This window comes from Leopardus geoffroyi, chromosome B3 (genome assembly GCF_018350155.1).
Source record: "Leopardus geoffroyi isolate Oge1 chromosome B3, O.geoffroyi_Oge1_pat1.0, whole genome shotgun sequence".
In the NCBI taxonomy this organism is placed as follows: Eukaryota; Metazoa; Chordata; class Mammalia; order Carnivora; family Felidae; genus Leopardus; species Leopardus geoffroyi.
Genome location: NC_059337.1, coordinates 24,819,857 through 24,832,966, shown reverse-complemented (window position 1 = coordinate 24,832,966; position 13,110 = coordinate 24,819,857). Strand labels below are relative to the sequence as shown.

The window sequence follows — 13,110 nt, the reverse complement described above, 5'->3', positions numbered from 1 at the left end:
CCCCCCACCCCCACTCCAAAACCTCATCAATTCCACTTATATGAAGTCCCTAGAGTAATTAAATTCATAAAGACAGAAAGTAGAATGGAGGCTGCAAGGGGCTAGGGGAGGTGAAATGGGGAGGTTAGTGTTTAATGGGTACAGTTTCTGTTCGGAATGATGAAAGAGTTCGGAAGATAGATAGTGGTGATGGTTGCACAATAATGTAAATGTACTTAATGCTATCGAATTTTGCACTTAAAAATAAATAAAATGGTAAAATTTATGTTATATGTATTTTACCACAAATACATATGTTATGCCCAGAATTCGTGATCCCCAAAGACGACCAGGGAGGCGAGTCCGATGCAAAAGCAAAAGAGCCTTTATTCAAGCTAGCTCGAGCTCAATCCCCTACCTGCACTGACGCAGCGGTGAGATACTGGGGAGAGAGAGCGAGTTTCAAAAGGACAAAGGTTTTATTGGGGCCTAGGGGCAGTTGGTGAGGTAATGGCTGTGGCCTCAGCCAATTGGCTGGGGAAGAGTCTGAGTCCTGTTAGGTGAGCGGGAGGTTACTCAAGGGGAGGAGTCGTGGTCAAGGTGAAGGACACAGAACAAGATGGAGTCGGCTGGCGTAGGCCCGCCTTTTCATTCTCCCCTTGTCATGTAGCTTCCAGACCCAATCATGGGACCGGCTGCATTTATGGTGACAAGGGGAACAGAGTTTGGAGGTTTATGCAAAGTTCTGGGAACCAAGTGTCCCTGGGGTGGTTCTGGAAGGTCTGATTAAGTATTGTCCCCAAGCTAGTGTCTATGATCTGCCAGGTGATGTTTTGGGGGCGTGGGGACTCCCGGCAGCATGAGCAATGACATGCAGAGTTAACAGAGTTACCAATATTAGGTGGGTGAGCTTGAGCGGGTTGTGTTGGTCCCAATTGACGGCCCATCGCGTGACGAAGTCCTACTGGATCATGTAGGGGTCCGCTGGCCGAACGTGGATGTGATGGACCCAGGTCACGATGCCGTCTACTTTGAGAGCAGTGGGGGTTGTCAGCACCACGATGTAGGGTCCCTTCCAGCGCGGCTCGAGGGTCTCTCAGTGGTGCCTCTTGACATAGACCCAGTCTCCCGGCCTGTACTGATGAGGTGTCGGGGTCGGGCCAGCCTCGTAGATGGCACGGAGGCACGGCCAAATGTCCTCGTGCACCCTCTGGAGCCCTCTCAAGGAAAGAAAAAGTTCTTGATCTTTAAACTAAAGGTTGGGAATAATAGGGGGTGGCCTGCTAAACATGATCTCGTAGGGAGTAAAACCCAGAGAGTAAGGAGTGTTCCTAACCCGGTAAAGGGCATATGGTAGGAGAGTCACCCAGTCCCTGCCAGTCTCCATGGTTAATTTGGTAAGGGTCTCTTTTAGGGTTCTATTCATTCTTTCTACCTGTCCTGAGCTCTGGGGCCTATAAGCACAATGTAATTTCCAGTTTGCCCCCACTGCCTTGGCTACTGCCTGCGTTACCTGCGAGATAAAAGCTGGTCCATTGTCTGATCCTATCGTGGCAGGAAAACCGTACCTGGGTAAGATGTCTTCTAGTAGCTTCTTAGCCACCATCTGAGCCATTTCATGCTTGGTTTGGTATGCCTCCACCCAGCCAGAGAAGGTGTCTGTAAATATTAAAAGATATTTATAACCATACTTTCCTGGTTTGACTTTAGTGAAGTCAACTTCCCATTGGGCTACCGGTCTGGTGCCTCTGAGCCTGGTTCCTTTTTTTATTTGATGTGGCTCTCGCGTTGGTGAGTTAGCAGGTCTTGCAGGCAGATAAAACTTGCTCTATTTTGGTGTCCTGTTGGTGAATCTTGATTCTGGCATGTCGGATTAAGTCTTTTAATTTTCAGGCCCCCATGTGAGTAGACTGATGAATGTGCACTAATATCAAGACTCTGAGCCGGTTTGGCAGCACGAGCTCCTTGTTAGGTGTATACCACCATCCCTTTATCTCCTGGGCCATGGGGAGTTTCTTGATCCGCTGTAACTCCTCCTGGGAGTATTTGGGCAGGTCTGGTAAAACTGGGTCTCCCAAGTCCGGTAGTTAAGCCATTTTCTAGCTCCCAATGTTAGGGCCTTGGTAAGGGCGAAGAGCTCTGCTCACTGGGCTGACGTTCCAGAGGGTAGAGCCTCCACCCATACGGTGTCCGTTTCAGTGACCACCGCTGCACCCGCATACCTGTGTCCGTCCCACACAAAGCTGCTGCCATCAGTGAACCATGTAGCCTTGGCATCGGGGAGGGGCTGGTCGGCCAGGTCCGTCCAGAATCCATGTACTTGCTCCAGGATCCCCACACAGTCATGTAGTGGAGCACCTAGGTCAGGGTCGGGCAGCAGGGTTGCAGGATTGAGGGCTGCACTGGGGTGGAACCGCACCTGTGGAGGGTTGAGTAGGAGGCTCTGGTAATGAGTCATACGTGTGTTGCTCATCCATCTATCAGGAGGCTGTTTCAGGACCCCTTCAATGGCGTGTGGGGTTGTGATCCAGATCATCTGTCCTAAGGTCTCTTTGCGTCCTTGACTAGGAGTGCTGTCGCCGCAATAATTCTTAGGCATGGTGGCCAGCCGGCAGCCACTGGGTCTAGTTTCTTGGACAGGTAAGCCACTGGGTGGTTCCAGGGGCCTAAGGCTTGAGTTAGAACCCCTTCTGGTCTTACCTTATGTTTGTCTACAAAGAGGTGGAAGGGCTTCATAATGTCTGGCAGGCCCAGGGCTGGGGCACTTAGGAGGGCCTTTTTTAACTGATTAAAGGCAGTTTCTTCTTTTTCAGCCCCTTTAAATGTTTTCCCCTCTTTGGTAGCTTCATATAGGGGCCTGGCGATCTCAGCAAAACCTAGAACCCAGAGGCAGCAGTAGACTGCTGATCCTAAGATTTCCTTTACTTCTCTTCGGGAGGTGGGAGTAGGGATCTTTAGGACAGTTTCTCTTCTGGCATCTGATAACTGCCGCTGTCCACCCTCCAGGATATACCCCAGGTAACTTACCCTCTCACTGCATATCTGAGCCTTCTTCGTGGATGCCTGGTACCCTAAGGCCCCGAGAGTAGCCAGCAGGTCCTGGGTCCCTTGCTCACAGTCTTTGGCCTTGTAGGCAGCAATCAGGATGTCATCTATGTACTGTAGGAGGGTGAGGTCAGGGTGCTCCCTTCTGTACTCACCCAGGTCCTCATGTAGTGCCTCGTTAAGATGGTGGGCGAATTTTTGAATCCCTGAGGCAGCCGTGTCCAGGTGAGTTGCCCACTGTAGCCCTCCTCCGGATCATGCCACTCAGAGGCGAACTAGGGTTGGCTCTGGGGTGCCAGCGGCAGACTGAAGAAGGCGTCCTTTAAATCTAGTACAGTATACCAGACCCTGGAGGGCGCCAAGGAGCTCAAGAGAGTATATGGGTTGGGAACAGTTGGATGTATGTCCGTGACCCTCTTATTTACTTTCCGGAGGTCTTGTACCGGTCGGTAGTCATTTGTATGAGGATTTTTGACTGGTAGTAGGGGGGTGTTCCAGGCAGACTGGCAAGGAACTAGTACCCCTAGGCTTAGTAGTCTCTGGATGTGTGGCTGGATCCCCTTCCGGGCCTCCTGAGACATGGGGTATTGTTTGATCCTTACCGGACTCTCTCCTGGCTTGAGCTCTACCAGGACCGGGGTCCTGTGAGCAGCTAGTCCTATTCCCCCCCTCCCCCTGTCTCTGCCCAAACCAAGGGGAATTCTTGTAGCCATCTGTCTATATTATCCTCTCTTGGGAGCGCCTCCTGGTGGAGGCGGTATTCATCCTCCAGTTTCATGGTCAGGACCTGGATGGGGTGGCCCTTGCCATCGGTGACCTGAGGCCCCCCTTGTCTGAAAGTTATCTGAGCTCCAATCTTGGTCAGGAAGTCCCGTCCTAACAGTGGGTAGGGGCATTCTGCTATTACCATAAAGGAGTGGGATACCCGGCCCGACCCCAAATCTACCATTCTTCGGGTAGTCCATGAATACTGGCTCATACCAGTTGCCCCTTGTACCCAGGACTTCTTGCTGGCTAGTTTTCCTTGTGGGGTGCAGGGGACCGAATGTTGTGCTCCGATGTCGACAAGGAAGTCAACGGGGGTCCTCTCCACTTTAAGAGTTACCCTGGGTTTGGGGAGAGGGTCTGAACCCTGATTCCCCTAATCACTTAGTTCATCTAGCTCTAGGACTTTTACTCGATCAGTCTTGCTTCCCTTCCCGCCGGCCTTTTTCGGACAATCTTGGGCCCAATGCCCTATCTCCTTGCAGTATGTGCACTGCTCTTTCTGCAGCCTCTGCTTCCCCCCCTTGGTGGATCCTTTACCTTTTCTTGCGTTGTCTGCCAGCTGCCAGAGACAGAGGTCTCATTCCTTGGGGAAGTCAGCAGTAATAGCTAGTAGTATTCTGGCCAGGTTTGAGTCTGCTTACTGCTGACAGCTGCCATGACGCGAGCCTGCTTGTCCTCAGGAGGCTTCCGGTTATTATATACCTTTTCAGCCACCACCAGTAAGTCCTGCAGACTTTTTTCTCCTAGTCTATCTATTTTCTGTAATTTTCTCCTAATGTCTATGGCCAATTGGTTTACAAAGGCCATGATAACAGCTGCCTTGCTTTCCAGAGCCTCTGGATCCATGGGGGTATAGGTACGGAATGCCTCCATGATCCATTCTAAAAAGGCAGCTGGAGATTCATCTTTTCCCTGTTGTACATTTCCTACCTTGGCCAAATTGGTTGGCTTCCTAGCAGCCATTCGGAGACCACCCATTAGAGTCTGGCGGTAGACCCGGAGCCTCTCCTCACCTTCTGCCATGTTGAAATCCCACTGGGGCTGAGTTAAAGGGAAGGAGGCATCTATCTGAGCCTGGTTGGCAGTGGGATTCCCGTCTGTGCCCGGAACTAGTTTTCAGGCCTCGTTGAGGATTCTTTCTCTTTCCTCAGTCGTGAACAGAACCTGAAAAAAGCTGCTGGGAATCGTCCCATGTGGGCTGATGAGTAAAAAGAACAGAGTCTAATAAATCAATAAGCCCTGCCGGTTTCTCGGAAAACTTAGGATTCTGAGCTTTCCAATTGTAGAGGTCACTAATGGCGAAAGGCCAATAGTGATGGGGCTGATTCCCCTCCGGGTCTGGGGGTCTGGTGGCTCACAGGGGCAGAATAGTGGAGTCAGTGGTGGAGGCGGATCGCTCCCTCTGAGCCCTTTGTCTGGTAAAGGGCGGGCTTCCCACTGGAGTGTTTCCACCTCCCGCTCTCAGAACGTTCTTCTAGCATCCTAGGGGGGTTATACAGGGAGGAAAAATTAATTCTTCTTCAGTTCCCCCCCCCCCCCCGGTAGGACAGGGTAGAGGGGTGCTGAAGGCTGGGTAAGACTTTTCTTGTTTTCCTTCTTCTTTGTCCCCTGCAAAGCAAGAATGGGTTTTGGCTCCAGAGGAGTGGGGCTAGGAAGGGCTTAAGCCAAAAGGGTGGGTAGAGGGGTAGTCTGAGTCTCTCCCATAACGTCCATCCAGTAAGTCCACAGAACAAAACAGAGAAACACAGAAACAGACAAACAGAAGACCCTTAGAAAGTCTTCCAACTCCATGGAAGCAAAACTGAAAGCTAGCTTAGACCTTTGAGGGGATTCCACGTCCCTCCAAAACTGATGAGGGGATTCCACGTCCCTCCAAAACCGATGAGAGGATTCCACATCCCTCCAAAAGGGAGGATCAGAATGTCTTCCGAAACTCCCGGCTCATGGTCCTCCAGTGCGTCCATTTAGACCGCGTTGGGCACTACCAGAATTTCAGAAATGAGCTCACACAGAAAAGACGGAACGAACAGACACTAACCGTGGCCAGTCAAGCTCTCCGGGTCGGGGGTCCCTCGGGGGTCTTGGGGATCCTGGACTGAGCCCCCAAATGTTATGCCCAGAATTCATGATTCCCAAAGGCTACCAGGGAGCTGAGTCCGATGCAAAAGCAAAACAGTCTTTATTCGAGCTAGCTGGAGCTCAATCCCCTACCTGCACCAATGCAGCGGTGAGATACTGGGGAGAGAGAGCGAGTTTCAAAAGGACTAAGGTTTTATTGGGGCCTAAGGGCAGTTGGTATGGTAATGGTTGTGGCCTCAGCTGATTGGCTGGGGAAGGGTCTGAGTCCTGTTAGGCAGGTGAGCGGGAGGTTACTCAAGGAGAGGAGTCGTGGTCAAGGTGAAGGACACAGAACAAGGTGGAGTCGGCCAGCTTAGGCCCGCCTTTTCACATAAAAGAAAAAGAAAAAAAGAAATGTGTAAGTCATCAGAGTGGTTACAATTCCCTTGAAGAATTACCAAGGGAGCATGTGAAAACTTTCTCTCAAAGCCCTCTCAGAGCAGAGAGCTGTCATATTCCACCCTGTGACTGACTGCCTCTATGTCTCCTGCCCATTCCTAAGGTAGGATGTGGGAAACAAAGGCAATAGGAAATGGCGATAAAATTAAATTTCCTGATAACCTGGAGCCCTTTGACAAATACTTGAGGCAGACAGAGTAAAACATTTCTCCATGAACTCCCTACCTTCTTAATGTTAACGCTTTTCTAGAGGGAAAAACAACCTCAGCTTGACAAAAGCTCGGCCTCCAGTATCCTGTGAGTCTTCTCCAGCATATGAAACTCTCAATGGAAACTTCCCCTGGACTTTATCTCCATAAACTCCCAACTATATAACCAGTCTCTCCTCAGGGACCCATAACTGGGGCAGTTATTCCTGCCCAAGGTCACCTTTTGCACCAAAGACTTCTGAAGAATTCTGTCTTGGCCATCAGCTCCAGACCCCACCCCCACTCCAAAACTCCATCAAGGTATGCATTGCCTTCAAATATCAATCTTTGTGATTATAGGGAAAAATCTGTCATAAGATGGCTTACAGGACTGATAGGGGAATTCCAGTCCCTGCCTGAAGCCTCCCCTTCTGGGTTCTTCTTCCCACCCTGCTTGCCGCTTGCACCAAATTACTACTAATGGGGAATGCGGAAGTAGCAGACTATAAATTGTCCCCTCTGTTGATGCTCTGCGCTCAGACATCTGGAGAATGATCTCCTCTGAGCCCGCCAGTGTAAAATAATCCTGCTTCCAAGATCTCCAAGCGCCACTTGGTGCTTCTGCCGGATGATCCAGACCAGTTTCCATAACAATATCTACCTAAGGAATACATGTTTATGGATTAAAAAGCCAGAGTGCTAAAAACAGATTTTAACAAGACAGTCCCCAGCACCTTCCTCCTTACTCCAGGGTTGGATTCCAGGAAGGTGACCACTTTGAACATTTTATCTTCTAAAATTCAAGTGAAAATGCTTATACCACTCTCTATCATTTTTTTCCTTTAAGCATTATCCACTGGCTGTTTGGTATGAAATGAGTAGTTATCATTTAAACACCTTTTACCTTCCCTTCCCCATTATTCCGATCTATTGCCATTTTTGTGAAATCACTTTTCATTGTTTACATCCTATTTTTAATACCAAGGCCAATATGCTACCCAGCTAATTACACTTATTCTTATATTTGTTTTTAAAAATATTTTCTTGGAATTAATAATTTCTTGTTTTTTTACCTTATCTCATTTGTATAGCTCTGGCCCAAGTCCATCCTGTCCTATCCTACAGGACAGTGAAATGTCTCTGAATGCTATTTTCCACATAGTCAAACACATAGGTGATTTATTAATCCATTGCTGTGCTGACCTCAGCTTCTACTAGCTGGGGAGAGTTAATTGTTAAATATTCAGGAATTTTGTAAGCAGAGTGTTAAGTTGTTGAGAGCTTAACATCAGCATAATAGGATATTTTATGTTATAGAAATTGGTAAACATCACGGGTCAGGGCTTGTTGTTTGGTTTTGTTTTTCCAAACAGTCTGTTTCCCTTAGACCACGTTACCAGTTTCATTTTGTTCCCTAGAGGCAAGTCTTCCAGAGCATCTGCATTTGCAGGCAGCAAGGCTGCCCTCCTTCCTTAGAGGGCATCATGTCCCAGAGGGCTCCCTTTGTCTCCCTCCTGCATTGTTTTCCTTTTGCTGGGTCAAGTGTCTATTTCTTTTTTATTTATTCCATTTGAGACGAAAAGCTAGACAAAACAAGATAAAAGGGGCCAGCCAGATGTCCGAGGCTGGAAACTCCCCTTTCAAACTTTTGGCTTTTGTAACCTTGCTTGCTGCCTGCCTCCACCAATGGCCCAGAGAGCACCACTGGTAAGTGCCCTCTCCCCTTTTTGTTTTGTCTCTCAACCCCCTACCATCCCAGCCATTAAAGGAGGCTGATGCCAAGGTTCAGTGCTCAGCCTATGGTGGTGACTCTGCTGGGCTGGCACTGGTGCATAATAAATAGTATTTTCCTGATTCCCCTGAGTGTGTGTGGCTTATCTCTTCCCGGGTGGCAAGTATTTGCTGTAACACATTTGAGGTGGATTCTTCCCACTAGTTTTCCTAGCAAAGATGTACAGAAGGTAAATTGTTTAATTCTGCACATGCTTTTATTCTCACTGATAATTGATAGTTTGAACATGAAATTCAAGATTGGAAATATTTTCCCTTGAAATTTTGAAGGCACTGCCCCATTGGTTCCCAGCTTTTGATGTTGCTGTTAAGAAGTTTGAGGCTATCTTTGATAAGATTCTATTGATTCTTCTTTTATTGAAATTCTTCTCTTCCTTTTTCTCACTTCCTTTTAGGTATTTTACTTTGTGCATTTATACTCTGGCTTTCTTCTCTTTTCTCTCCTATTTTCATCTTTGTCTTTCTAAACCTATAAATAATTTCTAGGATTTTATTGACTTTACCTATCATACTTTTTATTTCTTTAAATTTTTTTTGTAATGTTTATTCATTTTTGAGAGACAGGAAGAGACAGATCATGAGCGGGGGAGGGGCAGAGACAGAGGGAGACATAGCATTGTTGGAGAAGTGGACAAAATACGCCAAAGATGGCTGGTGGGGCTAAAACAAACTCTGGTCTTTAGCTTAGAGACCCCTCCTCTGGGTTCTTCTTCCTTTGCTGTGCGTGCAAAACCCCCACAGATATGAAAGCTGATGACTATAAATTACCCTCCCCACTTGCATTCGGCCCTCATATCTTTGAAGAAACAATCTCCTCTGAGCCCAATGGTGTTAAATAAATCTCCGGTCCACCTAGATCTCTGAGTGCCGCTTGGTTTTTCCACCAGTGTTCCAGCCTGGTTCTGTAACAGCTTCTGAAGCAATCTACAGGCTCTGAGCTGTCAGCACAGAGTCCAACGTGGGGCTCAAACTCACAAACCATGAGATCATGACCCGAGCCAAAGTCAGACACTTAACCAACTGAGCCACCCAGGCACCCCATTCTTTTTATTTCTAAAAGCTCTTTCTTTTTCCTCACTCTTTGTGATAGCCCGTTATTTTTTTCTTAGATGGACTATGTCTTTGAGGATATTATGCTTTTCTCTCTTTGCTTTGAGCTCTAACTTTCATATGAGAGACTTTCTCAAGTGTTTGATGATTCTTTGTACTTATTTAAAAGTAAAGGACTGGACACATAATGGAGGTAACAAGGTTCCTCTTAAGCTTGGGACTCAATTGTCTGGGGGGGAACCCCCAAATTATAGAAGCTATAGGTGATTAGTTAGGGCTGTTAAGTTTCTATAGAAATTAAGAGCCAGTCTATAGCTTGAGGTGGTGAATATGGATTGGAGCTCTGTGAGGTAACATCTGCCATGGGCACTACCATCCATTTGTTCTATTTTTACACCATTTCATTGACCCTTCTCACTTTCCCAGAGTCCACAGATTCCTGGATCTATTATTGAGGGATGGAGGGGATGTGCCTTCTGTAGTCATTGCACACCTCCCAGTCTTCTGAGGTCCCTGGCACCCCAGCCTCTCAATGCCTGCTGGAGACTTGGCTTGTTGCATTTCCCAGTGGCAACTTCCTCTCGCTTCTGGCTTCTGACTTCTCACTTTCCTCTGAACATTCATTAACCACTCTGGTCAGCCGCTAAATCAGTCCTTTCTCTCCTTGTCCTTATGGCTCTATACATTTTTTATTCATTCACTATAATTTGACTGGGGTTCAGGAGGGAGCTGAGATGTGTTAACTGGTCATCTTTAACTAGAAGTGGATTTAGCCTTTACTTTTCCCACTCTTTTTGTCTTCCATTACGTCCCTAATAAGTGTGTCCCTGTTACTTTGCAACTAAAATTTTTTTTTTCCTGGATTCATGCCCCATCCTGTGTCTAGTACCTTAGTTTTTTCTTTTTATGTTAAATTTATCTTTATTGACTTCTCTTCTGCCTGTAAATATGCTCTTCCCCTCCCTCCATTTACAAAAATGGTGAATGCCCCTCAACCACTTCTTGCCTCTTTCTCTCTTTTTTATGTGCAAAAAATATTACAGAAATCAATGTAAACAGACTTGCAACACAGGAGGTTTAATAAATTATTGTTTTGCTCAGTTAACTCTAAAGAGCAAGTAGGTGGATTAAAAGAGTTGGTACAGTTTTCCAATATGCCTAATACAATCTCTTAATTTATATATTTTAATGAATGTTTATTCAAATACAAGAATTTAGAAATCCATTACTCATGTAGTGTACTGAAAAAGTGTCTATGATCAACGTGATGATAGTGCACATTTTATGAGCATGTTATGACCCTAGTGGATTCCCTAAAAAACATTGCAGCAATGTCCAAAAAAGTAAATTTTATTTTTGACAACTTACTCTCGAATTTTTAATTATTATATTTCTTTATAAATCATTCATTATATCATATTTTTTAATTAATTCTTCCTTAATGTGATTTAAAAAAAAATAGATGAATGGCATGATTCTTTTGTAAGAGACTCTTAAAAACTGAGAATAAACTGAGGGTTTATGGGGGTGGGAGGGAGGGGAAGTGGGTGATGGGCATTGAGGAGGGCACCTGTTGGGATGAACACTGGGTGTTGTATGGAAACCAATTTGACAATAAATTTCATATTAAAAAAATGAAATGGATCTGGTAACTACCATTACTAAAATGACTTAAAATTTTGTATTTCCAACATGATGTGTAGTAAAATCTTGTCATATAATGTTCAAGCATTTTTCAGATTATGAGACTGATGTACCAAGAGGGCTGCTTGGTATTTTTTAAAGAAATAGGAAACAGGAGTGCTTGGGTGGCTCAGTTGGTTATGCATCCGATTCTTGATTTGGGCTCAGGTCATGATCTCAGGGTCATGAGATTGAGTCCTGCATCGGGCTTTGTTCTGAATGTGGAACCTGCTTAAGATTCTTTCTCCCTCTCTTTCTCTTTTTCTCTCTCTGCCCCTCCCCTGCTCATGTTTTCTCTCTCTCTCTTTCTAAAAAAGAATAGAAATAGGAAATAGGAAACAAATTGTGTTCTTGTGGTACAAAGCATAAGAAGCTGGATGGCAAGAGACAGATATTAATATATCCAAGAAAATATGTATAGTTTGCAAAAAAAATTATCAAGTCATAATGCAAACTTCAAAAAATAAAGCTTGACAAGATACTAGTGTTTGTGGAGACTATGAGGAGTGAGTCAAATGCCATATAGGGATCAAGATTTTTTTTAAACAATGAGAAATGCTAATGTGAAGCTTGACTTTAAAATTTTCCCTAGGACAGATAGATGGTTAACCTAAGTCTAAGTTATATCCCTTTCCACTCCTTTACCATAATTCTGAAATATGAGCTCCTCTGAATTACCTTTCTGGTCCTAATAAGGAGACTTCCTCCCCTCTAAGTGTTAGTATCATAAAGGTAGAACCTTGTAACCCAAAACGTGGTGTGTGAACCAGCAGCACCTGGGAGCTTGATATAAATGCAGAATCATAGACCCTGCCTTAAGCTTACTGAATAACAATATGCATTTCCAAGTGCTCTGTGTGCACTGTAAAGCAGTATCTCACAATCCAGGAACTTAAACCACAATACCAAATAAACTAAAACCAAAACAAAAAACTACCAACAGCAAAAACAAACAAACAAACACCCAAAACCAAAACCAAAGCACAAGCAAGCAAACAAACAAACAAAAACAAAGAAAAAAACTAATGTTCAGGTCCCCCCAGAACAATTAATTAAACTACAATTTAATCAGTCTGGGGATGTGTTCCATCTATCTAGGTATTTTAAAGCTCTCCCAGGTAATTTTGATGGGCAGAAGTGTTGTGAGTACCTGTTCATGATCTGCTAGGTACAAAACTCTACACTTCCCTCTTAGAGAATGAATTCCTGCACCTGAATCACAGTCCAAGAGTTAGAATCCCCTTACTATACAGATATCTTAGAAACTACCTGCTTGAACTTCAAATACTAACTTTCCTAAGGGCTTTCCTTTGCCCTATTTTCTTGTCTTTCAGGACCTAAGTTATTTTGTATCCCTGAAATTAACTGCTGTCCGGAAATATCATCATATATTTCTGGACACTGCCTCTGCCATATATTTTCTCCCACAGTCTGTAAACAATGTAAAGGAAGAACTCCAGGCTCTGGCCTTTTTCAGACCCTTCTCATGCATTTCAGTAACTAGCTCAGACATTTATTCCATGGGCTGGATGATGACCATGTACTTTGTACTGCTCCTCCTCTGTGTTTTGGTCTTTTATACTGTTATGTTAAATTGCTGCATATTTTTTATTTATGAATTGCATCACTGTCATTTACTTTACATGTCTTAATCAGTTTATTAATCTGTACAACAAAGGTCTATTCATTACTGGTACTGGTTTGGAATACAAGGCCTAATCATGAAAATTGATAATCCTTCGTTGATCATCAAGAATTAACTATTTTATACTAATTTTTTTCATCATGGTAAGTGTACTCTTTAATCTCCACCACCTATTTTAACCATCCTTCCACCCACCTCCCCTCTGGTAACACTTTCTTTCACCATACACAAAAATAAACTTAAAATGGATTAAAGACTTAAATGTGAAACCAGAAACCATAAAAATCCTTGATGAAAACACAAGCAGTAATTTTTCTGACATCAGCTGTAGCACCATTTCTCTAATTATGTCTCCTGAGGCAAGGCAAATAAAAGAAAAAATAAACTATTGGGACTATATTTAAAAAAAGGCTTCTGAACAACAAAGGAAACAAGGAATTAAAA

At 44.9% G+C, this 13,110-nt stretch overlaps 1 protein-coding gene across 1 annotated transcript; it reads right to left on the bottom strand.

Annotated features, from left to right (window-relative positions):
- Nucleotides 1-2,122: 2,122 nt before the first annotated feature.
- On the bottom strand, nucleotides 2,123-4,815 carry LOC123583614. Its single transcript, XM_045450790.1, is given in 5 exon segments — nucleotides 2,123-2,627; nucleotides 2,837-3,206; nucleotides 3,209-3,698; nucleotides 3,701-4,149; nucleotides 4,806-4,815. Coding segments are annotated over 5 exon segments (1,824 nt in total).
- Between the last annotated feature and the right edge of the window lie 8,295 nt (nucleotides 4,816-13,110).